This window comes from Orcinus orca, chromosome 13 (genome assembly GCF_937001465.1).
Source record: "Orcinus orca chromosome 13, mOrcOrc1.1, whole genome shotgun sequence".
Taxonomy (NCBI): domain Eukaryota; kingdom Metazoa; phylum Chordata; class Mammalia; order Artiodactyla; family Delphinidae; genus Orcinus; species Orcinus orca.
In genome coordinates this window covers 11,680,145-11,706,650 of record NC_064571.1, presented here as the reverse complement: position 1 = coordinate 11,706,650, position 26,506 = coordinate 11,680,145, and the positions used below count along the sequence as shown (strand labels likewise).

Genomic DNA, 26,506 nt, shown 5'->3' with positions numbered 1-26,506 from the left:
TTAGAACTCTCACGGCATCCACCACCCACAGGTGCTAAGTGCTCAACATATACAGGGAGGAAAAGGGATAAGAAATGACTCAGCAAAGCCCCCTGCTGGCCGGGGTCCTCCCAAAGCCCTCCCGTCGCTGGTACATCCTCCTTGACAGCACTCAAAGGGTCAGTGGTTGGACACCCAGGTAACAGGAGTTCACCACCTTGCCAAGACAGACTACTCCCCCTGCAGAACTAACTTCCCACGCGTTTTAACCCAAACCCTTCTCTTCCAGGGACTCAAGGAGACTAGGACTTTGTGTATTTGCCTCCCATCCCACGTTTTTAATTTAATTTAATTTTTTTTAATTTATTTTTTATTTTTATTTTTTGCAGTACGTGGGCCTCTCACTGCTGTGGCCTCTCCTGTTGCGGAGCACAGGCTCCGGACGCGCAGGCTCAGCGGCCATGACTCACGGGCTTAGTTGCTCCGCGGCATGTGGGATCTTCCTGGACCGGGGCACGAACCCGTGTCCCCTGCACCGGCAGGCGGACTCTCAACCACTGCGCCACCAGGGAAGCCCTTATTTTTAAATGCATTAAAAATCGTGCTAGTCTCCTTTGCTGCACGGACTTCAAACTGCATGAAATACAGTACACCTCATTTTAGATAAAAGCAAACAAACAGACAAAAACCCAGTGTGTTCGGGCTTACTGAGCACAAGCAGGGGCGCCGTTGACTTCAATGAGCCAGACCTTCATCTCCTCATCCACCATGAAGTCGAAGCCGAAGAGCTGGAAGCTCTGGTAAGGGAGGTGTCGGGTGCTGATGGCGGGCTCCACGCTCATGAGGCAGCTCCTGCAGGGCAGAGGGGGCGCTCACTGAGGATGGGGTGGTCCAGGGAGAAGGACCGCTGGGAGAGAGAGGTGCTTGGATGCTTTTACGTCGAATGTGCTGATGAAAATTAGGCTTTGGCTTCATTCTCTTTTTTAAATGCATTACCAATAGATTATTCAAGATGATGTGAGTTATTTGTTAGAAAACTCTGCCATCACTCTTGTTCGTACAAGTAGTGGCTGCTTTCCCAGCAAGCGCTGAGTCACCGTGGTCCCTACAAATGTGGACTCCTCCAACAGGTGGACTGCCGCCACATTTGTTTATAATAAGGAAAACAAACCAAAAAATAATAATAAGCAAAACATTTCTACGTATTTTTGCTATATTAAAAGAATGGACCACCATTTAGTGATGAGCAGAATTTGCAAAAAGAATGCTGACTCCGTTCATTTCTTTCACTAGCTCCAGTTCAAGTGTCAAATAGTTGCTTTTAAAGCTTTATATAATGAAACAAGATACTGAAATACAGAATAGGATTTAATATTAGGATCAACTACTGTTCGCAAAAATTGGAGGATTTTAGTGATGCAGAAAAGCTGAAAGTGAATCTCAGAGACATAATGGAAAAGTACATGATGCCTGAGGTCAGGCTGCTGAAGCCAGAAGCTCGGACAAGTTTTTTAACCTCTTTAAGCCAAGTGTTGACTTCATTGTCCGTAAAGTTGGGGTAAAAATAATACTTACTCCCAGTGCTGAGATGGTTCAATGACATAATTACATAAGGAACTTGGCATGACTTCTGGTAGCTAGGAAGCATCTAATAAATGTAAGCATATTTTATGAATTTATCATTAATTACGATAATCATGAATCTATTGTTTATGAATAATAAAGAACTGTTATCTAGTACAACCATCCTAGAAAAAAACCTATGCCATTTCTGTTTAATGAAGCTCTCTACTGATTTTTCCCTCAACTAGATGTTGGGGCAAAATATTTCTCTTAGTAAACGCAATATATGTTATGATGACTCTAAGATTACCAGAGATAGCTGTCCTTCTACACAGCTGTATATTTAGAAGAAAAAAGATGTGTCCTAAAAAAAAAAGAAGAAGAAGGGGAAGAAAAAATAGAAGTGGACTTCGCTGGCGGTCCAGTGGTTAAGACTCCGCACCTCCAATGCAGAGGGCGCGGGTTTGATCCCTGGTCAGGGAACTAAGATCCCACGTGCCGTATGGCCAAAAAGAAAAAAGACGTGTCCTTATAAGTAGCTTTTGGCTTATGACTTTAAAAGAAGAACTGAGGCTTCTGTGAACTTGGCACCAGGGTCTTGTTCCCCTCAACCTCCCTCCACCCCAAGCATCAGTTTCCTCCTTTTTTTCTCGAAGAGGAAAAATTTTCTATAGATGTGTTTAAACCTTTCAAAATCACTTTGGACAGTTAGTCACTTAAGAACCAATTGGAATAAAAATTTCTTTTCCCATTCATCCCTAACCTGCAAGCCACACATCACATTTTTTTCTATATTTCATCTCTATTCTACGAGAGAATACCCTTAACTTTTGTTTTTATTAAAATGCCCTTTAAAATATAATTTAGAAAAAATTTTTAATTTAATAGGTGCTCATGAAAAAAAAAAAAACCAACAACACTGAAGGATAAAAATGGAAAGAAACATTACACTCCAACACTTACAGGAAAAACTGAAAGCAAGAACCAAATCAAAACGAAATATTGTTTTATCTGCTGGGAGTTCAAGTTAATAATTCACTTTAAAGAATTTTTTTTCATCATCAGAGACTTTATATAGTACATCTTTTTTTTCAGCTGGAGTGGGAAGTTTGGGGGAAGCTAGCTGGGGAAAAAAGGAACATGAGAGCCGTGAGGAGCGTTAATAGCACCAATGTAGCAACACTCTCTGAAGTGCAGAACAATGAGGAGGAGGGGGTATATCAAATATCAAATAAATCTTCTGCCTAAAATATGAATTCTTTCTTCAGTATACTTGACTTATCTGGTGTCAGAATTCTAACCACATATAATCCCTGAAGAGATGGAACTCTGAGCCCCGTAATTATTCTGTTAGACTCTGTGTAAGAATACATTAAGGAAAAAGGCTCAGTCATCATGACAGGGTGGTAACGACAGGGCAGATAAACAGACCACGGAACGGAACAGAGATCCCAGGAACAGACTCTCACATAAACGGCCACCTGATTTATAACAAAGGCACACCAAAACGCAGTGGGGAAAGCACAGTCATATGTACTAGTGACCTGGGGTCATAAAGGGTTAAAATGTATGGGGGAATCTAACAGGATATTAACTATACAAATAACAAAAATAATGACTTGTGATTTTAAAATATATGTAGCACTAATGACTACCCATATACTTACAATTCAATACCTTTAAACCCCCTCCTTGGGTCCCTCCCGCTTCCCCTCCAGAGTTAACCACTGTTTTGAATTTTGTGTTTATCATTACTTTGTTTCTCTCTAGATTTTTACCACATGTGTACATTCCTCCAAATAACGTATTACTTAGTTTTGCTTGTTTTTCAATTTATATGAACAGGACCAATTTGTAATTTTTTGCTTGACATTATATTTGTGTAACTCCAGTGAAAAAAATCCTTCAGGAATAAGGTAAACTAAAGACATTCTCAGATGACGGAAAATTAAGAGGACTTATCACCAGCAGAACTGCTCTAGAAGAAATGCTGAAGTCTGAAGGGAAATGAAACTTGGAACTTGAGGACTGAAGGAAGAGCAAAGGAAACTGCAAATATCTGGGTAAATGTAAAAGCTTAGTTTTCTCCCTTTATATTTAAAGTGCGTTTCTTGTAGAGAGCATATAGTTTGGTCTTTTTTTATTTTTTAATCCAACCTGACAATCTATCATATATTAAGTATGTGTATAATAAACCCTGGAGTAACCACTAAAACAAACAGACAAACAAAAATACAAAGAGAGACAGCCAAATACTCAGTGGAAAAATTAAAATGGAACTCTAAAAAAGTTCAAATATTTCAAAAGAAGGCAGGAAACAGGGAAATGAAAAACAAACAAACAAAAAAGAAGGGACAGACAATGAATAATACAATGGTAGACATAAATCCCATCAAGTCAGTAATTACTTTAAATTTAAATGGTATAAACACAACAATTAAAAAACAGATGATGATGAATTGGGCAATTGGGATTGACATGTATATACTGATGTGTATAAAATTGATGACTAATAAGAACCTGCTGTATAAAAAAATAAATAAAATTAAATTAAAAAAACAGAGATGATATATTGGATTAAAAACAAAAGAAAACAAAATCCAATGATATGATGTCTACCAAAAGCCCATTTTAAACATAGAATAGAATAGAGAAGAAGGGTAGAGGGATGGAAAGAGACATACCATTAATCAAAAGAAAGCTGGAGTGGCTGTATTAATATCAGACAAAATAGACTTCAAAATAAGAATTATTACCAGAGATAAAGACAGAAACTACATAATGATAAAGAGGTCAATTGCCCTCAAAGAGATAACAATTCTAAATGCATATGCACCTGACAACAGATCTTCAAAATGTACGAAGCAAAAACCTAATAAAACTAAAAGGAGGGACTTCCCTGGTGGCACAGTGGTTAAAAATCCACCTGCCAATGAAGGGGACATGGGTTTGAGCCCTGGTCCAGGAAGATCCCACGTGCTGTGGAGCAACTAAGCCTGTGCACCACAACTACTGAGCCTGAGTGCCACAACTACTGAAGCCCGTGCACCTAGAGCCTGTGCTCCACAACAAGAGAAGCCACTGCAACGAGAAGCCTGCACACTGCAACGAAGAGCAGCCCCCACTCACCACTCCAGAAAGCCCACGTGCAGCAGAGCAGACCCAATGCAGCCAAGAAATAAATAAATAAATTTATTTAAAAAAGAAAAAAACAACTAAAAGGAGACATAGATAAATCCATAATTATACTTGGAGACGTCAATAGTTTACCTTTCAATAATGTACAGAACGAGTAGAACAGAAAATGATCGAGGATGTGAAACTTGAACAACACTACCAACCACCTTTGCCTAAAGCACATTTATAGAACACTCTGCCCAGCTATAGCAGAATAAACATTATTTTTAGTGCATGTGGAACATTCACTAAGATGGACCATATTCTGGGCCATGAAACAAACTTTAACAAATTTTAAAGATGTAAAACCATACAAAGTATTTTCTTTGACCATAATGAAATTAAAATTCCTGGAAAATCCCCAAATATTTGGCGATTAAGCAAAATATTTTCTAAATAACACCAGTCAAAGATGAAGTCACAAGGGAAACTAGAAATATTTTAATAAAATGAAAACAGTCTTCCCTGGTGGCGCGGTGGTTAAGAATCCACCTGCCAATGCAGAGGACATGGGCTCGAGCCCTGGTCTGGGAAGATCTCACATGCCGCAGAGCAACTAAGCCCGCGCACCCCAACTACTGAGCCTGCGCTCTTGAGCCTGAGAGCCACAACTACTGAGCCTGCGCACCTAGAGTCTGTGCTCCACAACAAGAGAAGCCACCACAATGAGAAGCCCGCTCACCGCAACAGAGTAGCCCGCAAAAATACCAAAAAAAAAAAAAAAAAAAAAGGGCTTCCCTGGTGGCGCAGTGGTTGAGAGTCCGCCTGCTGATGCAGGGGACACGGGTTCGTGCGCCGGTCTGGGAAGATCCCACATGCCGCAGAGCAGCTGGGCCCACGAGCCATGGCCTCTGAGCCTGTGCTCCGCAACGGGAGAGGCCACAACAGTGAGAAGCCCGAATACTGCAAAAAAAAAAACAAAACAAAACAAAACAAAAGAGTAGCCCCCACTCGCCACAACTAGAGAAAGCCCACGTGTAGCAACAAAGACCCAAAGCAGCCAAAAATAAACAAAAATTTTTAAAAATAAAAATAAAATGAAAACAAAAACATGACATAGCAAAATCTGTGGGATGCAGCTAACGAGTACTTATAAGAAAACTGATGGCCTTAAATGCTTATATTTTATAAAAAAATAAATCTCGCCAATCAATGATCTAACCTTGCACTTTAAGGAAACTAGAAAAAGAAAAGCAAATCAAACCTCCCAAAAGCAGAAGGATGAAAATAATTAAGAACATAAATCAAAGAAACTGAAAACAGAAACAACAAAGAAAATCTATAAAGCCAAAAGCTGACTTTTACAAGAGATGAATAAAATTGATAAGCCTCTAACCAATCTGTCCAAGTGAAAGACAGAAGATATAAACTACCAACATGAGGTAATTACCAACATAAGGATGAAAAAAAAGTGACAGCATTACAGATCCTATAGATATTAAAAGGATAATAAAGGGATATAACAAATAATTTTTGTTCTTAGACAATGTAAATGGAATCATTCCTTGAAAGGCACAAACTCCCAAAGCTCCTTTAACACACATTTAACCGAAAGAGATAGGAATAAGTTACCTTATTATATGTTTGATTTGTAGTAAGATACTACTTTCCAGGGTGATGTTCAAAGCACTTGTTAGGTACCGATTGAACTCCTCAAAGAACATTTCGTTCCCTTCTTCATACTTCCCATAGTTCTTCGAGTACTCCTTTTGAATGCAGTGATTAGTCAAATGGCAAGTCTTATCTTGGAAATTATCCACATGATACGGTTCTGAAGCAGTCCGAAGTACACCCTCTCTATAGAGGTAGATATTATATTGATGATCCACCAAGACCCAGCTTCTGCAAGTCAATAAAATATTCAAGTTACCCGAAGTTTCTGCATATCATATAGATCATCCCCACACCTTGATTCTTCTGGGAGGAAACAGAGGAAGGAGGTATGTTCTAAAATTATACGAGGCATGCCATAACAACACTGTAAAGCAACTGTACTCCAGAAAAAATCAATAAAAAAATATATACAAGGCAAGCCATGCCAGTTAGCCAAGATAGTGGATTACCACCATGATGAGGCAAAGAAAACATTTCACCGTAACTGACAAGGAGACTTTGGTCCATTCAAAAGATACAGCATTTCGAAGAGATCTGAGTGGCTTGGTTTCTACGGTTAATCTATGAAACCTCCGGTTGCCATGTTTGCTCTTTTAGTTATCTTAAGAAGACTTTCTGCTGAAGCTGATCTGACAGCACTGGTGTTCGAGGAGCAGCAAGTCAACGTGAAGGCACCTAAGTGACAAAGAGTCCTGGATGGGGAGAGGACAGCAAGGTTCAGGGCGAGCTGGGGCAGGGCTTTCAGCTTTTGAAAGCACCACGCAACCTCCTTCTCCTTGCAGGCCCTTTGCTCGCAAAGGTAAAGTCCAAACCCCTGAGGTGTGTTCATGAAAACCTTAAAAAGTGGGACACGGATAATAAAGTGAGGACGTGCTCTTTGGCAGGATCACCTGATCTGCTGTGACCGTATTAGGTGTTCTATGCATATCTCTCTGCCGCTTTCATAAAGCAAGCCCCACACACTGATATCCTTTCTTTGGATCCACAAGTCATCTTCATTAAAGAGAATACTTAAAAAAAAGAAAATTCATCATCTTAATAACCTTTTCTAGAAAGACAAGAGAAAGAGTGAAAGAAAAACAGAAGCTCGGTTCTGTTCAGCTGCACTCAACTTGGGGAACATTAAACGAAGTCCAATACTTCCCTATAATCCATGTCACCCTCCGCATCACACACCACTGCATTTTTTCCAGATTTGTAAAACAAAAACTCCAGACGCGGAAGCATTACCGGATGTCAAACTTGCGATGGCCTGGCTCCAGAAGCAGGGGGCGCTCAAGGTATTTCTGGATCACGTGCACCTGGCCCTGGTTGTCTATGAAATCCAGCAGCTCCGCAGCGTCCGAGGAGATGAGGATGCCTTCACCTAACAGGGCAAAAGCAAACCATAATCAGCCCAGTTCACCCCAAGAGGAAAAGCTCTCTGCAAAGCCAGAAAGGAAATTCTGACAGCAGGTAAAAACCGACAGGAGGCTGTTACTGGCCGACTCGCTTTTCATTCTCCATCCTTTCCCTCCTTCCATCTCTCTCACTCTCCCCTCTCCCCACAAAAGCACCAGGGTTATCCAACCCTCTCTCCATGTAGGATTGTAAACACTGTCATGGCAGGCTCCACGAAATTTCATTTTTATGGATATTCAAAGGGTCTAAGCACCATAAATAAAGGCCACTCTACTTTTGGTCACTGGCTACCACAGTAAAGGTTGTATGCTGCTTATGACCAATAAACCGACTGGAAACACTATATCTAGTAGAAACATCAGGTGGTTAGGGCAGAAAGACAAATGTACAAGAACATTCCTGCAGCGTTGTATTAGAAAAAACTGGATACATTCAAAGTGTCCATCAACCTAGAGATTGTCATACTGAGTGAAGGAAGTCAGACTTACTTCAGAGAAAGAGAAATATCATGATATCGCTTGCATGTGGAATCTAAAAAAATGGTACAAATGAACTTATTTACAAAAGAGAAACAGAGTCACAGATGTATAAAACAATCTTATGGTTACCAGGGGTGAAAGGGCGGGGGGAGGGATACATTGGGAGATTGGGATTGACATATACACACTGCTATATATAAAATAGATAATAAAGACCTACTGTAGAGCGCAGGGAACTCTGCTCAATACTCTGTAATGCCCTATGTGGGAAAAGAATCTAAAAAAGAGTGGATATATGTATATGTATAACTGATTCACTTTGCTGTACACCTGCAACTAACTCAACATTGCAAAGCAACTCTACTCCAATAGAAAGTGTCCATCAATATTAGATAAATGATGCATCAGCTCTGAGATATTTTTTATATCCTACAAAATTCACCCTTGTAAAGTGTAAAATTCAATGGTGTTTAGCATATTCAAGAGGTTTGCAACCATCACTACAATCTAATTTTAGGACATTTTCTTCACCTCCCCCCAAACCCCACACCCACCAAGCAGTTACTCCCCATTCCTTCCTCACACTAGCTCCTGAGGACTACTAACCTACTTTCTGTCTCTATGGGTTTGCCTATTCTAGATGCTTCATATAAATGGAAACACTCAATATGGGGCCCTTTCTGGTCTGGCTTCTTTCATTAACATAGCGTTTTAAGCTTCACCCATGTTATAGCATGTGTCAATATGCCATTCCACCTTCCTATGACTAAATATTCCATTGTATGGATAGATCACATTTTGTTCAATCAATTGATGGACATTTGGGTTGTTTCCACTGTTGTTTGGCTCTTTTTTTAAAATTTTATATTAGAGTATAGTTGATCTACAATGTTGTGTTAGTTTCAGGTATACAGCAAAGTTATTCAGTTATACATATACATATATCTTTGGCTCATGAATAATGCTGCTATGAAGATGTGTACTGCAGTTTTCATGTGGAAAACATATGTTTTCAACATAGGAAAACATATGACATGTTTTCAACTCTTTTGGAAATATACCTAGGAGTGGAATTGTTGGTCATATGGTAACTGTTTAACTTTTTAAGGAACTACCAAACTGTTTTCCAAAATAGTTTGGTAATAGCTGTACCGTTTTACATTCCCATAAGCAAAGGGCGGCAAGAGCTCCATTTCTTCCCATCCTTGCCAACACATGTTGTATTCTGCCTTAACTATAGCCATCCTAGTGGCTGTGAGGGAGGTGGTATGTTGTTATGGTTTTGATTTGCATTTCTCTAATGACTTGGAATGTTGAGCATGTTTTCACATGCTTATTGGCTATTTATGTCATTTGTTTGTTTTGAGAAAGGTCTATTTAGATTCTCTGCTCATTTCTTAATGGGTTATTTGTCGTTATTACTGAGTTATAAGAGGTCTTTATATATTCTGGATACAGGTACCTTATATGATTTGCAAATATCTTCTCCAATTCTGAACAGTTCCATTATTGCACAGAATCCCCATATTGCCCTTTCAAAGCCACAAGTACCTCCCCCCAGCCCACTCCCCGACCCCTGGTAGCCGCTAATCCGTTTTCCATTTCTACAATTTTGTCATTTCAAAAATGTTACATAAATAGAATTATAAAATATGTGATCCCTGGAAGTTGTTTTCTTCACTGATACTCCCCTGGAAATTCCTCCAAGGGGTTGTATTTATTAATGGTTCATTCTCTTTTATTACTGGGTAGTATTCTATGGGACCAATTCACCCCACTTTGCTTAATCATTCACTTGTTGAAGGACAGTTGAGCTGTTCCCATTTTGGGCTATTACAAATAGAGCTGCTATGAACAACCATGTACAAGTTTTTCGTGAAGGTAAGTTTTCATTTCTCTGGACACATGCCCACACGTGTGGAGTTGCTGGGTCATATAATTTCAGGTTTAGTTTTATAAGAACTTGCCAGACTGTTTTCCAGAGTGGCTCTACCAATTTAAATCCCCACGAGCACTGGGAGGGTGATCTAGTTTCTCCTGACCCTTGCCAGCATTTGCTGTTGTTACCGTTTCCTATTTTAGCCATTTTAGGAGTGCAGTGATAGCTCATTGTGGTTTTAATCTGCATTTCCCTAATGGTTAATGATATTGAAAATCTTTTCATTTACTTATTTTTCATCTGTAGAACCTTTTCAATGGAGTATGTTTTCATTGTCTTTTGCCCATTTTCTAATTGGATCCCCCCCCTTTTTTAACTGTTGAGTTTTGAATATTGTTTGTATAGTTTATATATGAGTCCTTTGTCAGATATAAGGCTTGGAAGTATTTTCTCCCAGTCTGCAGCTTGTCTTTTCATCCTCGTGGTTGGGTCCTTTACAGAACAAAAGTTTTTCATTTTGATAAGGTTCAACTGATCAGTTTTTACTATTATGGATTATACTTTCAGTATCAAGTTTAAGAATTCTTTGCCTAGCTTTATCTCTTATTTTTTTCTGAAAAATAACTTTATATTTTACATTTAAGCCCACAATCCATTTTGAGTTCGGTTTTGTATAAGGGGTGAGGTTTATGTTGAGGTTCATTTTCTTGGTCTGTGGCTATCCACCTGCTCCACCAACGTTTGCTGAAAACTCTATCCTTCCTCTATTGAATTGCTTTTGCACCTCTGTCAAAAATCAGATGGTCATAAATGTGTGGGTACATCTCTGTCCCACTGATTCATATTTCTATCCCCTCCACGAATACCACAGTGTACTGATTATTGTAGCTCTACAATACACTTTGGGATCAGGGACAGTGTTTCCTCCCACTTTTCTTCTTCAATATTGTGTAAGCTATTCTAGGGCCTGTGCCTTTCCATATGAATTTTAGTAGAAGCTTTATGTTTACACAAGAACCTTGCTGAGGTCTTGACACCAATCACCTAAAGCCTATAGAGCAATTTGGGGTGAAGTGACATCTTTACTGTGTTGAATCTTGCAATCCATGAACATGATATGTCTACCTGTTTATTTAGGTCCTCCTTGACTTCTTTCATAGTTGTTTTGTAATTTTGAGCAGATAGGCCCTGTACGTGTTTTGGTTAAGTTTACACCTAAGCATCTCATTTTCTTTAGGGTGACTGTAACTGGTATTGTATTTTTAACTTTGGCTTCCACACGTTCATTGTTAGTATGAAATGAAAAAGATATGAAATGAGTTCACCGTGATTGAATCTGTCTTTGCCCATATGTAAAAGAAACTAATATGAAAAAATAAAAATAATTATGTTAGGAACTGGGTAAGGCTACGGGTAACTTTTCCATTTCCTTTGAATGTTAGGTTTTCTTTAATGATAATACTTTTTAAAAGGAAATGAAATTGGGTCATTTGTAGAGATGTGGATGGACCTAGAGTCTGTCATACAGAGTGAAGTCAGAAAGAGAAAAACAAATATCGTATATTAACGCGTATCTGTGGAATCTAGAAGAATGGTACAGATGAACCTATTTGCAGGGCAGGAATAGAAACGCAGACGTAGAGAACAGACACGTGGACCCAGAGGGTAAGGGGAGGGTGGAATGAATTGGGAGCTTAGGGTTGACATATACACACTACCATGTGTAAAATAGATAGTGGCAACCTGCTGTATAGCACAGGGAACTCAGCTTGGTGCTCTGTGATGACCTAGATGGGTAGAATGGGGTGGAGGGGAGGAGGGAGGTCCAAGAAGGAGGGGATATATGTATACATATAGCTGATTCACTTCATTGTACACCAGAAACTAACACTGTAAAGCAATTATACTCCTATTAAAAAAAAAGTTATAGGGCTTCCCTGGTGGCGCAGTGGTTGAGAGTCCGCCTGTCGATGCAGGGGACGCGGGTTCATGCCCCGGTCCGGGAAGATCCCACGTGCCACGGAGCGGCTGGGCCCGTAAGCCATGGCCGCCGAGCCTGCGCGTCCGGAGCCTGTGCTCCGGAACGGGAGAGGCCACAACAGTGAGAGGCCTGCATGCCGCAAAAAAAAAAAAAAAAAAAAAGTTATAGGGTTTCCCTAGTGGCGCAGTGGTTAAGAATCTGCCTGCCAATGCAGGGGACATGGGTTCGAGCCCTGGTCTGGGAAGATCCCACATGCCATGGAGCAACTAAGCCTGTGCGCCACAACTACTGAGCCTGCGCCCTAGAGCCCATGAGCCACAATTGCTGAGCCCACACGCCTAGAGCCCGTGCTCTGCAATGGGAGAAGGCACTACAATGAGAAGCCCGTGCACTGCAACAAAGAGTAGGCCCCACTCGCTGCAACTAGAGAAAGCCTGTGCACAGCAACGAAGACCCAATGCAGCCAAAAATAATAAATAAAATAAATAAATTTATTTTTAAAAAGTACCTGTCTCCTTACTTTCTTCACATTATTTTTCCATCTACTAGCATTAGAGATATTAATTTTCAATAAGAAATAGTCCGTAAGGAAATTGCATAAAGAAAATAAGGTTGGAGCGTACAAGATGGGATGTGGCCAGATTGCGGAGAGCAAGGCATAAATAGGTGACAGAGGTAGAAATGCAATTGATTTTTGTGTGTTGATCTCATATCCTGCAACCTTGCTGGACTCACTTTTTAGTTCTAGGACCTCCCACCTACACTTTTTTTTTTTTTATATTTATTTATTTACTTGGCTGCGTCAGGTCTTAGTTGTGGCAATGCGGGATCTTCATTGAGACGTGCAGGATCTTTTAGTTGCAGCGTGCAGGATCTTTTAGTTGCAGCGTGCAGGATCTTTAGTTGCGGCATGTGGACTCTTAGTTGTGGCATGCGGGATCTAGTTCCCTGAACAGGGATCAAACTGGAGCCCCCTGCATTGGGAGTGCGGAGTCTTAGCCACTGGACCACCAGGGAAGTCACCCCCCTACACTTTAGATTTATAGCTCATCTCTACTTGGGTCTCATGCTTTCAGTAAAATTTTTTTTTTTTGCGGTATGCGGGCCTCTCACTGTTGTGGCCTCTCCCGTTGCGGAGCACAGGCTCCGGACGCGCAGGCTCAGCGGCCATGGCTCACGGGCCCAGCCGCTCCGCGGCACGTGGGATCCTCCCGGACCGGGGCACGAACCCGTGTCCCCTGCATCGGCAGGCGGACTCTCAACCACTGCGCCACCAGGGAAGCCCTCCAATATATTTTTAATTGAAGTATAGTTGATTTACAATGTTGCGTTAATTTCTGCTGTACGGCAAATTAATTTAACGATTCATCTTTCCTAAAAGCCAGCCCCGTTTTCAACTACCCCATTTCTATCACTCCCTCCACCACCTGGTTAGCCTCTTAAACAAGAAACAGCAAATCAACTTGGGAAACATCCCTTCCTCTCTTTTTGGATGAACATAATTCATTCTGTTTCATTTCCCTTAAGAACCGCACTCAGATTCCCTGGTTCCTCTTCATTCTCACTTGCCAGTTCTTCAGATCAGACTTCAGTCTCTCCCGCTCCGCAGCACCTTGCACACTCTTTTTAGAATAATCATCCGAAAACACCATTTTCCTACGAATGCCCTGAAACTACCCATCATCTTATTTCCTAACATAATTCTTTTCATTTTTTCATATTACCTTCCTTTATGTAATATGGCAAAGATAGGTTCAATCACAGCAAACTCACCTCATATTCTTTTTTCACTTCATACAGTCAATATTTTCACTGTATCTGCATTCACTTCCCAATGTTAGTGGCCAAAGAAATATCCCATTGTGTGGATGTAAAAAATGACACGTTTACCGACTGCTGGACAATGGGGCTGTTCCTAAATACAGTTTTGCTATTACAGGTAACACAATGGTAAAGGTCTTTGCTGTAGATCACCCTTGTTACTTTTTAACTATCTCCCTGGAGTAAATTTTCAGGAATGAGATGAGTGAGCCGAAAGCAAAGGAACTCTTTCTGACCCTTGCTCTGTGTGATCCTATTGCTGCTTCAAAGGGCTGTGTATCACCACCGGGAGGGAGCAGTTCACAACAAACTCAGCAACACAACCACTGAAGGGTTTTGTTTTCTTACTTTGTAGATGTAAAATGATACGTAAAATCGACATTTATTTTGTAAGTTTTGTACACCAGCGTAGCATGTTTCCACGTGTTTCTTAACTGTTTCTTATACCGTTCGTTTCTATCCTCACTAACTACACCTGGAGGATATCTGTTTATGTCCTCACTAAGTTATGAAGCTGGGGTTCTTCTAGGAGCTTCAAGGTCGCAGTCACAGTGGTTTTTCGGGTTCTTTGTTTCCATCTCAGCATTTAGCTAATCTGGAAATAAATGCATCGTTAGCCTTCTTTCTGACTAGACTATGGGTCCCTGAGGGCAAGAGAACCATGTCCGTCTCATTTATCTCTTCATCGCCCTCCAAACATTCATTACTTCTCTTATTCATTCATCCATCCATTCACTCGTTCGCTCAATACATATATTGAACCTTTGCAGCATGCCAGGTGCTGTCCTGGCCCCAGAGACAGTGCTGAGGACAGATGTGACACGGTCTGATTGTGCTCTAACAGGATCTCTGTCTGCTGTATTTTGTGTAGACTCTGCAGAATGGCCAAGAACAGAACAGGGAGCAATGCTCCAGGTGACACGTGAAGGTGACTCAGATCCAAGACGGGGGTGGAGGTGGTGAACAGTGGCTTGATCTGGATATAGGGTGAAGTTAAGCCAGCTACACCCAGCATGTAGTAGGCACTAAGTATTTGCTTAACAAGAATAAAAGTCATTCATTCAGCCTAAACAAAACAAATCCACACCACTTATCTCCTCAACTCCCAAAGCAAAACGTCTTGTTTGGCATTTTATTCTCTCTTTATGACCTCCCTCTGCTGCTGAGAATCACGCTATATCTTGTGTTGGTGAGGGTCCAGGGACCACCTAGGTGGGATCACTGCCACGACTTGACAGATCCTTCTACCCAGGGCCCTGCCTCACTCATGGTTCCGGCACCAGTCAAGTCCATGACACAAGGACACACGATAGTCTCATAATGGCCATCCTGATTCCAGCCCCGATCCAACGGAGGAATCTGGAATACTGTGGATGACTATTTCCTCCTTCAATTCCCCCACTTACTATTAGAACAAAGCTAGGGGACTCTCCTGGAGAAGAAGTCCCAGGAGGGGAGGGAGAAGTAGGTGAGGTACCTGGCTTGTGGCAAGAGTCCAACTCTCCCACTTTCAGGAGATTCCAGGTGATGCCCTCCTGTCTCACGGTTGGTGGAAAAGAAGGTGAGATCCACTGGACCGGGGACAGAAATGAGTACCAATGGCCAGATGGTCTTCCAAGGCAATGAAAGAAGAAGTAAGTTCAAAATGGAGTGGGTTTTAAGAGAGCATATGATGGTAGTTGCAGAGATGGACCGTGTCTATGTGATCATTACATTGGCAGCTGCCTACATTTTAAGCCTGAGTTAGTATGACATACCTTATGCCTTCCCTGCATTCACTCAACATACCTCTATTAAGTGCCTATGGGGAGGGTACAGAGATGAACAAGACAGAATGTCTGTGTTTATATGGAGTGTGCAGGATTATGGGGGAGATGAACAGATAAACTAATATGTAATAGAGTGCTGGGAAGAGGTTAGTGCAAGGATGGAAAATAAAGCAGGAGAAAGGATAGAAAGCAATGGGCACAGAGGTTATTTTAGATCAGAAAAGCCTCTCTAAAAAAAAAAAAGAAAAGAAAAGAAAAGCCTCTCTGACAAGGCAACATCTGAGCTGAGAAATGAAAAATAGTCCATGAAAGCTCATTCCAGGTACAGAGATGAATTTAGAGTATTTCAGGGATGCTAGGCAGGTGTTATGGCTACAGTACAGGGAGCAAGGCCAAGAATAAGAGATGAGATCAGAGACACAGGCAAATATCAAGTGACAGAGACTTCCAGCAGGACTCGAGTTTATTCTAGTTGCCTTGGGAAGCCAGCTGGTAAGTCTTGAGCGGGGAGTAACATGATCACGTTTCTGTTTTTGAAACATCACTCTGTCCAAGAGCAGGAGAGCTGCTGTGAGCAGGTGCCGCAGTTACCCAGAATAGAGAGAAAAGGAGCTTTGGTTTAAGTGAGAGCAGTGGGAATGGCAAGAAAAAGTCCATTGCAGACTTTATTTTGAAGGTGCAGTTAGCAAGACCTACTGATGCATTAGGTATAGATTGTAAAGCCAAAGAGGACTCCTGGGTTTGGGGATTGAGAGGCTGGGTGAGAAGTGGAATCACATACTCCATGGGAAGACGGAAAGAGGAGTAGGCTGGGGCGGGTGAAGTTGGGAAGGAAATAAAGAGTTCTATATCAGACATGTTATGCTGCAAATGCCTGCTGTTGGATGTGGAGCTTAAAGGGAAAGACCTCAGCTTGAGTTTATTCTATTTTCGAGATACTTCTATTTTTTTATTTTGTTTTACTTTATTTCACTTTTTAAAAAAAATTTTATTTTATTCTATTTTAGTTGATTTGGAGATACACGTTTCTAAGTCACCAGCATGCAGATATTTTAAACTATGTAATGAAACGAGGTCTCCACCCCCGAGGATTCAGATTAGAATAGCCACACATCTAAAGACATCGTTTGAATCTAACAAAACACAATGGGAACCTACAGGGAAGGGAGAAGGGGCAACAGTGCCGACTCACCTTTGGCTCCGGCTGATGACTTTGCAATCCAAACGTTGCCCTCTCCATCTTCTTTCTTTCTATTATAAGAAGCCAGGAAAAATTCTCTCTCATCTGTCCTTGAGCTCTGGATTGGCGGGTGGATTCCGTTCTGAGCCGGAGCAACTGGGGTCTTGAGGTTAGTTGGATAAATCACATAGGACTCGGGGAACCATGCGCAGGACTCAGCCAGTTCTGGGCTGGTCTTGACGAGCCTGGCAGATGACAGAGGGTCAGTCTCCCTTCTGAGTACCCTCCGTCCCTCTATTCAGAACAGCCAGTGCTTTGCCCCAGAGCTCTTGAAGGAAGCCGGGCACGACCAGGGCTAGGTCTCCTTTTTATCCCACTCACGGGGCAGACCTCCAAGGCACCACGGGGCAGCTCACAGCTGTTACCCGCGACCTTATAGGCATGCTCCGGTGAATTCAAAAGGGGCTTAAAGTCCAGAACTTCAGCTCCTTTTAAAATGCATCTCTAAGGAAACTTAGCTTGAAGTAATCCTGAACCAACATCTTTTCACCGAACATGCTGTAACTGAGCTAGACCCACCCGAAAAAATCAAAGTGGAGAACTGAGGAAACCATTTGGATTACTAGCAAAAAATACCACCTTGGCCCAACTCTGGAGAGAAAAGGCTAACACTCAGGAATCGGAATTATCTAAAGACATTTTCGTTCTTCATTTCTTGCCTTTAGCTCAGCCTGGCTTCAGTGACAGAATAAAGGAAGAATCTTTCTAATGGAACCTGGGACTCCAGTGGTCATAACTAAACACACCTCCTGCCCCCCTCAAAAAAAACCCCCATAATATAATGGAATATAAAGAAAGGCCCTGGGCAGGCACTTAATAAACACAAAGGCTTCACACTGTATCTCCTCTCCAATCAGACCCCTGGGGGGAGGCGCTAGCATCACGTTTCACAGATGAGGCACTGGGTCACAGAGAAGTGAATTTCCCAAGATCACAAAGGTAGTAAGAAACAAGCAGGATATAAGCCCTGAATCACTCCCATGTCCTAATTCTAAACCTATCCTTGGGACTTCCCTGGTGGCCCAGTGGTTAGGACTCCGGGCTCTCACTGCCGAGGGCCCAGGTTCAATCCCTGGTTGGGGAACTAAGATCCCTCAAACCGCGAGGTGCAGCCAAAAAAGAAAAGAAAAAAAGAAAGAAAATAGAAAGAAAAAAACCTACCCTTGCTCCCCAGGAATCAGAGGAGGGAGAAACCTGCCCAAAGACATTCACAGGCCTCCCCTGAGCTGCACTCCCTCTTCTATCTAGAACAGAACTGTTAAAGCCTGGGGTATGATTCATCAGCAAAACCCAGCCTCTGAGCCAATGGCAGAAATAATGAAAAGAAACTTTAAACTGAGATTTTTAAATAAAGCTATTTTTACGTTAGAGGCAATGGAATTTAACTTAAAGAACTCAAAGGAACAAAAAAATCAATACATTTCTAACTCACTGACCATTCAGCTCTATCTGCATTGTCCAATACGGCAGCCACTAGCCACGTGGAGTTTCCAAGTGCTTCCGAGCACTTGAAAAGTGACCAATGCAACTCGGAAACTGAATTTTCCGTTTTGTTTAGTTTTCATTTAAAAGCTGAAGCACTGTAACATTACTGTTTCGGTAGATGATGTTTTCACTTTAACTACCATGTGACCTCAGATGTTGTTGTTAGAGGGTGGCGTGCATGTCAGGCGCGTGTGCTACTTCTGGAATTAGACATAAATGCATCACTGTTCTACTGGGGGACAACAGATGGATTCAGCTCATGTGAATTTTTTTCCAGGCACTGATGAAACATTATAATGTGTTTATTATGCACACAGCCAAGTTACAGAGATTGCTAGGTAAATCATGATTGGTAAATAACGTGTAATTAGTCTTCTAGTTAAAAAAATGAGTATGGACAAACTTTTAAGTTTAAAACAAAGGCATTCTACTGACACGGAATTGAGTGGGGATGCAGAAGCTAGAACTATGACCAGACAATAAAGAAAAAAATAAGCACTAGAAGAAGACATGTCGCAAATTTCCTAACAAACGGCAATTACGATGTGCTGTGGCAGGAAAAATGAAGTTTGTTGTGTAAGGAGACATTTTCACCAAATACATAATGAATTTGATAGGTGTTTTCCTCTCAATAGTCTAAAGAGAAGCAATGGAATTAGCGGCTGAAATCAGAATTAAAAACTCAACAAAAAAACTTTCAACATATTTTTCTTAGGATGTGAGCTTGTAACTTTGGTCAGCTCTAAAGTGGCTTGGATTCTTACATACACACGCAAAACGAACATCCTTTTAGATGGAAATGTGGTAATAGAAATTATTTTGAGGAAAAGACTAAAAAGATATTTTATAAAAAGTGAACAATCTTTAGTTAAGCCATCAATAATTGCCCATAGAGTACAAAGCATTTCTAACAATATTAAAGATTGATTCAAAACCGGAAAATTTTGAAATTTTTTCCTTAGCTTTAGATGAGTTGAGTGACATGAGATGCTGCCCAATTAATACTTTGTATGTTTTGCCTCAAAAGATTTCCAAATATAGGGAAAAAATTATTGTCAAATTGCAGCCTAAAATGTAAACTCGTGGTGAGGATATTTCCTAATCTTTTACATTTGTCCAAGAAGAATTTCATCTACATGTGAAAAGTCAGCTTCTATCATGACAGACATTACTTCAGCTAGGTTGGGTTAAAATCTGGATTTACTGGGATTTTAATAGACTGACGTTTGCTTTATTGCTTTATTTTGTTGTACCATACGTATTGGAAACATCTGCTTCATTGCATGATACTTTTTTTTTTTTTTTTTTTTTTTGCGGTACGCGGGCCTCTCACTGTTGTGGCCTCTCTCCCGTTGCGGAGCTCAGGCTCCGGACGCGCAGGCTCAGCAGCCATGGCTCACGGGCCTAGCTGCTCCGCAGCATGTGGGATCTTCCCAGACCGGGGCACGAACCCGTGTCCCCTGCATCGGCAGGCGAACTCTCAACCACTGCGCCACCAGGGAAGCCCGCATGATACATACTGAAAACATTTGCACTCAGTATGGATACAGTTGTTGAAATGGTTCAGTATATGCTTGCAAATGCTACAATGGTTCGCAGGTATAGAACCATGAAAGAAACACAAGATGATGAATTTAATGATTCTGTGTTCTTTGCCAATGCTCACTGACTGAGAGATGGAAGAGTTTTACAAGGTTTCCCCGTACTGTAAACTCCAGTTCACATTTTCTTAAAATAAGAGGAATGCTTGTCAAATCGTTCTTTTCATGCAACTATTACCTCATTCAATAATCAAAGATAAAAAATGCAGTGTGGTTTACATTTTTTCACCTATAACCACGCTGCATATGAACAAGCTAAATTTCAAGCTCCAAGGAAGTTGGAAAAAAAGATCTTACTTGTGATGTAGACCAACAGGTGTGAGAATTTGTGTTCCAACTTCATAATATAAGTCAATAATAATGATTTTACAGTTTTATGACTCAGTATGCATAAGATTTTCCTTGTAACAGACAACATTATGCAAACTGGCTGCAAAAACTAAAGAAAAATTTGAAGAACACTTTGTTGATAATGATAAATTTAGAGTTTCTTTTCAATGTATTCAATACCTCCTCTGAATTCAATATTAATAATACTGAGTTGACACATGAGTTGGTGAATTTACTTAACTTGGACATAGTTTTAAAAATGATATGCTTTTGCTTCAAAGTCAAATCAATTCTTCTCATGTTATGAACCTGCTTTGTCAATGTACATGTGACTATTAAAGGAAAATTATATTTGGGTATTTAATACAGTTATTGAAAAACTTTTACGTATGTCAGAATGACTTGCGTATGTAAATCTACCTTTTCAACCACACATTTTTATGAAATCTAAACATAGGACTTCCAATGAAAATTTAATATCTGAGCTTAGTTGTGCTATAAATGTAAAATATACACACCAGAAAAAAAAAAGAATATATCCCATTAGTTGTTTTTAATATTAATTACATGACATTTTGGATTTATTTGGTTAAATAAAATATATTATTAAAATAAATTGTACCGGTTTCTTTGCACTCAATTTAATGGGGCTACTAAGCAATTTAAAATGACACATGTGGCCAGCATTCTATTTCTGTTGGCCAGCGCTGGTCTGTAGAATGTCCTTCATCTGAAGCCCTCATTTCCTGTACAGAACCCAGTCCGGTTTCTACCGGAAATCTCTAGCGTTTGTTCCCTTTCCAAAAAAGGCCCATTTGGGAAGCAGCCACAAATGGAGGTTTAGTCGCATCGCACACGAGATGTGAGAAACGCTCACAAGAGGAAAAGAAAGCTCCAATCAGGGCCAGGAGGACAGCCCTTGAGCGCTCTGAGACTATGGCCATGGGGCCCTGATGAATTTCTAAAGCTCCTGGAAGTGACAGGCATGACAGACTGTACAGGGTCCAGCATGGAACCCCATCAAGGCCCTGGGAAGCCTCGAGGGATGCCCAGGCACACTGCCCACGGGGCCCATTTGTACAGATGAGAACCGTCCTGGCTCAACACTAACTGCTACGGCCACGGGCAACCTGGCTGTCTTCTCTGACTGCCACCCGAGATGACATTTTTTTAACTTTCTGGAGCTCTTTTGAGCCATACAAACTATGGGAGAGAGACAAAATGACAAAGGTAATCATTCCCTCCTGGAATTACTACAGTCCCTTGCAGGACACCTGAGAGAACGAAGGAAGCTTATGAGAATGATGACAACCCCTAGTCTGCATAAGTCATGTCGTCATTTATAAGGTGTCATGACAGACCACGCCGCGTGCTGCAGAACAGCAAAGGGCAGGTGTGATCACCTCCCTCCCCACAGATTCTGAGTGGTACCGTCCAAGGTCACAGAGGTCCGGATACCTATTCAGACCTGCTCACGACTCCAGCTCTGTACTCTCTTCACCCTATTATAGCTGCCAAGTATGCAAATATAGAGAACATTACTTTTTACAGCACCCTCTGCTTTCTACTTCAAAAACAGAATTCAACCTCTATCTTTAGGGAAAAAAAATCATCATAGAATAAAGAATGAGTAAGCATTTTATAAAAATTTCTAAATGGGGCTTCTCCGGTGGCGCAGTGGTTGAGAACCTGCCTGCCAATGCAGGGGACATGGGTTCGAGCCCTGGTCTGGGAAGATCCCACATGCCGCGGAGCAACTAGGCCCGTGAGCCACAACTACTGAGCCTGCGCGCCTGGAGCTCCGCAACAAGAGAGGCCGCGATAGTGAGAGGCCCGCGCACCGCGATGAAGAGTGGCCCCCACTTGCCGCAACTAGAGAAAGCCGTCGCACAGAAACGAAGACCCAACACAGCCAAAAATAAATAAAATTAAAAAAAAAAATTTCTAAATGGACAATCTGGATAAATAATCGTGTGCTACTTCTAGTTCTGCTGAAACAACTGTTTGCACTCTAAATGTGTAAATATGTAAGACTTCAGAAAGCCTCGTTCTCCTTCAGAATAGCTGGTAAATCATGAAAATCCGTCACAGGAAGAAGTGGATACATAAGTTAGTGGGGGCAGTGAGTCCGAACAAAAAGGTGGAAATATTCCTACCAGCACTCAAACTAGTAAACAGCTAGAGAGCCCGGAAAGCTGTGCGACTGGGGAAAAGAGCCTTTGCTTTGGGTCAAGTCTTCTAGTGTCTTCTTACCTAAATGATTCACTTGGCTACACACACATGTTCACAAGCCACTGTGGAGGGAATGCTGGAGACCTGATTTGGGGGGCCACACCCACCTTTCATTTATACAGTGTGAACTCTGACACGCGCATTATTCCGGGCCTTTATGTAAAGTAACTCAACTAATCCTCACAACAACCCTGAGGTAGCTGCTATTATCATCCTCGTTTCACAGAAAAGGAAACTAAGGCATAGCGTCAAACGCTCACTGTGTCACCGTGCTACACGCTTTACGTCCATCACAACCTCTTTAGGAGGGATGCACCGAGGCTTAGAGGGATCAGAACATTTGCCCAAGCTGCTAAGAGCTGAAATTAAAACCCAAGCTGCTGATCCGAGATCTCATCACTGTATAAGCCTGCTTCCTTCCACCTTATGGACACGGTTCTTTCGGCACCTGGCTGTAAGCCCACTGCTCAGAGGTGGGTGGCGCGGTAGACACCGGTATATTCTGCCCAGGTGTCCCTTTTGAGGGACCCCTGGCTGCCGAGCTTTGGCTGCCAGGGGCTTAGGCGCGCCTCTTCTCCGGGGACCAGCCCGTGCTTAGAAGCGCCGGGGAAGCTGTGTCCCGCCCAAAGCCGGTGGCTGGGCGACGTCAGAGTAGAGAACATGGAGGGGCTGTTCACTGCTGTTCAAGCTCCATGGAGTCAGGCAGAGGCGAGACTTCAGCTGAAACCACCTCCTCGCTTCGCGTCTTCCCCAGATGCCCTGCCCTTGGTTCTCAGCGCGTTTCTCCTGCAAGCCCTCCCCTTATAAATCACTTCCGCCAGAAGCCCTGTCTCAGGCTCTGCTTCTAGGGAGCCTCAACTTAAGGGACAGACAGGCACGTACGGCCAAGTCTGGACTGGGACTAAAAGCTGATCTTTGCTGGCTTTTTAAATAAAAGTGTCTTCTCCCTTTAAAGACGACCTCACACTTTTGCTTAAGTGCTTCAGGATGAAAGCCCAAAAGGTTCAGGTGAAAAATGGAAAACACGGGTCGTAAAGAACACTTACTTCACTAAAGAAGCTTTGCGACACAGTTTGTCAGCTCCCCTGTAGTAATTCACCAACTGCATCAGGCCAGGCTCGTGACCTGTGAAGGGAAGAAGAGGCTCAGAAGGGGAACAGACAATTTCTCAAGTGGGAAATGACAATGTCAGCACCAGCGCGCAGGAGGGAGAGCAGGGTCACGCTTAGCTTGTCTTTCTCCCCTTTCAGGACTGGGTGTTGGAAAGGGAGCGATTCAGTTGCCCGGCCCCTCTACGCCCCTTTGCTCAGCGTCTCACTGGCAATTCTCACCCTCCCCAGAGTGGCTATTATGATGCCGCCATCGTAGGTCTGCCAAAGACCACTGCTGCCTCTGTTTTTTCTTCTTTGGGTGGGAAAGTATTTTCTATTTCGCCTCTCCTGGATCCCCACTGCACTGCACACATGGCTTAACACATATGGAGTTAGTCATTTCTGTACAGTAAGGACTTAAACAGTTAGGCTTTTGATGTTGCTACCCTTGCTTTCTACAGTCATCAAGGAAGGTAGGAGAACTACGATCCTGCTGTTCTCAAGCATGTCTCCCTGTGCAAGCTTCTAGGAGGGCCACTAGATGCTCCAAGAGGCCGTGTCTGTAAATTCAGAAGCCCTGAGGATGTTCTGTGCGTCCTCTCACAGGGAAACCCGTTTTACATAGATTGTACCGCATGCCCCCTCCTCTTTAAAATTAGGGCAAAAGGATACAAATAAAAACAAAAGCCTCAATTAAAAAACAATTTATTATAGTATAGTTGACTTACAATACTGTGTTAGTTTCAGATGTACAGCAAAGTGATTCAGTTATACATATATATATTTCAGATTCTTTTCCATTATAGGTTATCACAAGATATTGAATATAGTTCCCTGTGCTATCCAGTAAATCCTTTTTGTTTATTTTTTATGTAGTAGTGTGCATCTGTTAGTCTCATACTCCTAATTTATCCCTCCCCCCCTTCCCCTTTGGCAACCATAAGTTTGTTTTCTATGTGTGTGTCTGTTTCTGTTTTGTAAATAAATTAATTTGTACTATTTTTTAGATTCAACATATAAGTGATATCATATATTTATCCTTCTCTGTCTGACTTACTTCACTGAGTATGATAATCTCTATAAAAGCCTCAATTTATGTTTAACATCTTAACAAAATGCAGTTTTCAGCAACACAAAGTAGAACCCAACAATGGGAGCTTGAACTGAAGATGCCAGAGGTAAGAATAATTCATCTGAGAACAGCATACAATCAAATAAAAAGTTTCAGGCGCTAACTAGCTCTCACCATCTCCCTGGACAGATGGACTGGTTCACACCTGAACTACCCACCTTCACATCACCAAGGCAGCAGCATTCCTTGGCCTTTATCCGCTGGGCCATCTCCTTGGGTTTCGAACTGTGTGAAAGGTAAATATCCTTAACAATGAAGGCATATTATAACCAACTGGTTGTGGGATGCTGGTTTTTTTGTTTTGTTTTTCTTTTTTCTTCTTCTTTGTTTTTTAAAATGCTAACCTTTTAAAAAATGTTTATTTTATTGAAGTATGGGGGGGTTTGGCTGACATTCTTTTTAGAATTTTTCTTTTTTTAAATTTTATATTGGACTATAGTTGAGTTACACTGTTGTGTTAGTTTCTGGTATACAGCAAAGTGATCCGGTTATACATATGTAATAGTTTGCATCTGCTAATCCCAAACTCCCAATCGGATGCTGTTTTCTTTCCCATAAAAAGCAAATGTTCCCTGAGCAGTTGCTGACTTCATGGTACCTGCTTAGGATTCGGACCTTCTAGGACTCTGCTCCTAACCCTAATCCTACACCCTAGTCCTGAGCCCCACAGCAACGCTGATCACCCCTGCAAAGAGCCGTTTTTGTCAGTTTTTAATTTTAGGATTCCACCTAAGCTCTTTCAGCTGGGCACTGACCAGTCCAAAGAGGAAAGTCAGGCAGGCAGGGGAGCAGACAGAGCAAGGAGGAAATAAACGTTCTCAACTGTAAGCAGGTTTTCTTCTTTCAGGGAAGATATTCTTCTCGCTGAGGGCTTCCTGGGGAGACAGTTTAACAAAAGGGAATCAATCTCCAGGCCCATTCTCTGTATTCGAAGGTTTCTGGGGGTTGGAATCAGCCCTTCCATGGAGTCCCCAACACACATCATAAATTTGTATAACAATAAAAAGTTGTCCATGGTCTCATTTCAAAGAAAAAATATCAGGAAGACTAGGCTGAAACCCCCTTCATTCCTCAAATCATTACAATTCTACAGGCTCCCACCCAACTGTGCTCTGTCAGCTCACCAAGGGCTAGTCAGTTCCAAATGGCTATTTTCAGTCTTTGCCTATTCAACCTCTCCAACCCGCTGACCACACCTATTTCTAAAAACTGTCTCCTCTCCTGGACATACAACTGTTCTCTCTGGGATGCCCTCCAAGGCAGAGATGACTTTTCCTCATTATTTTCTCCCCTTCTATCTTTGGCAGTACGATGGGGTGCCCACCCCAGGGGAATTTTGGCAGGGCACACGGCGACCCTGAGTGAGGCTGCAATTCCGGATGACTATGCAGGGAGGAGAGGCCGTGAGACTATGTGCAGGTCAGTGGGATGTAAATGGCAATGATCTGCACAACTTCTGGATTACGTCATCTAAAAAGGAGCCGTTGGTCCTCTCCTTCCCCCTGCCTCTTCCTACAGGGGAAGATGTAGGCATGGGGGCGCCAGCTTCAACCGTGTCAATGAAGGGAACTCCCTCGGAGACAGTAGGGCAGAGAAACCTGGGTCACGTAAAATCTGCATTCAATGCGCAAGTGTGAAAATGTGTTCTTTGGTGAAACTAAGGGAAGGTCTAAAATCAGACACCCTTCCGCCCTTCCCCGGGCTGGGCTCACTGCTGAAGCTCCCGTTTTCG

General features: G+C 42.0%; 1 protein-coding gene across 4 annotated transcripts in view; it reads right to left on the bottom strand.

Moving 5' to 3' along the window:
- Window positions 1–26,506, bottom strand: part of TTL (tubulin tyrosine ligase) — a 37,556-nt gene that overhangs the window by 9,338 nt on the left and 1,712 nt on the right. The window contains exons 2-7 of one of the 4 annotated variants that reach the window (XM_049695703.1): window positions 24,933–25,649; window positions 23,598–23,676; window positions 16,856–17,088; window positions 7,564–7,699; window positions 6,292–6,561; window positions 688–831 (exon numbers count right to left, since the gene is read on the bottom strand). In XM_049695703.1, coding sequence (XP_049551660.1) covers window positions 688–831; window positions 6,292–6,561; window positions 7,564–7,699; window positions 16,856–17,088; window positions 23,598–23,659 — 845 coding nt within the window. In that variant the 5' untranslated portion in view covers window positions 23,660–23,676; window positions 24,933–25,649. Of the gene's footprint in view, window positions 1–687; window positions 832–1,554; window positions 1,628–6,291; window positions 6,562–7,563; window positions 7,700–16,855; window positions 17,089–23,597; window positions 23,677–24,932; window positions 25,650–26,506 lie in introns of those variants that run through there. The other 3 variants (XM_033400007.2, XM_033400008.2, XM_004276758.4) reach the window with 3 other exon arrangements.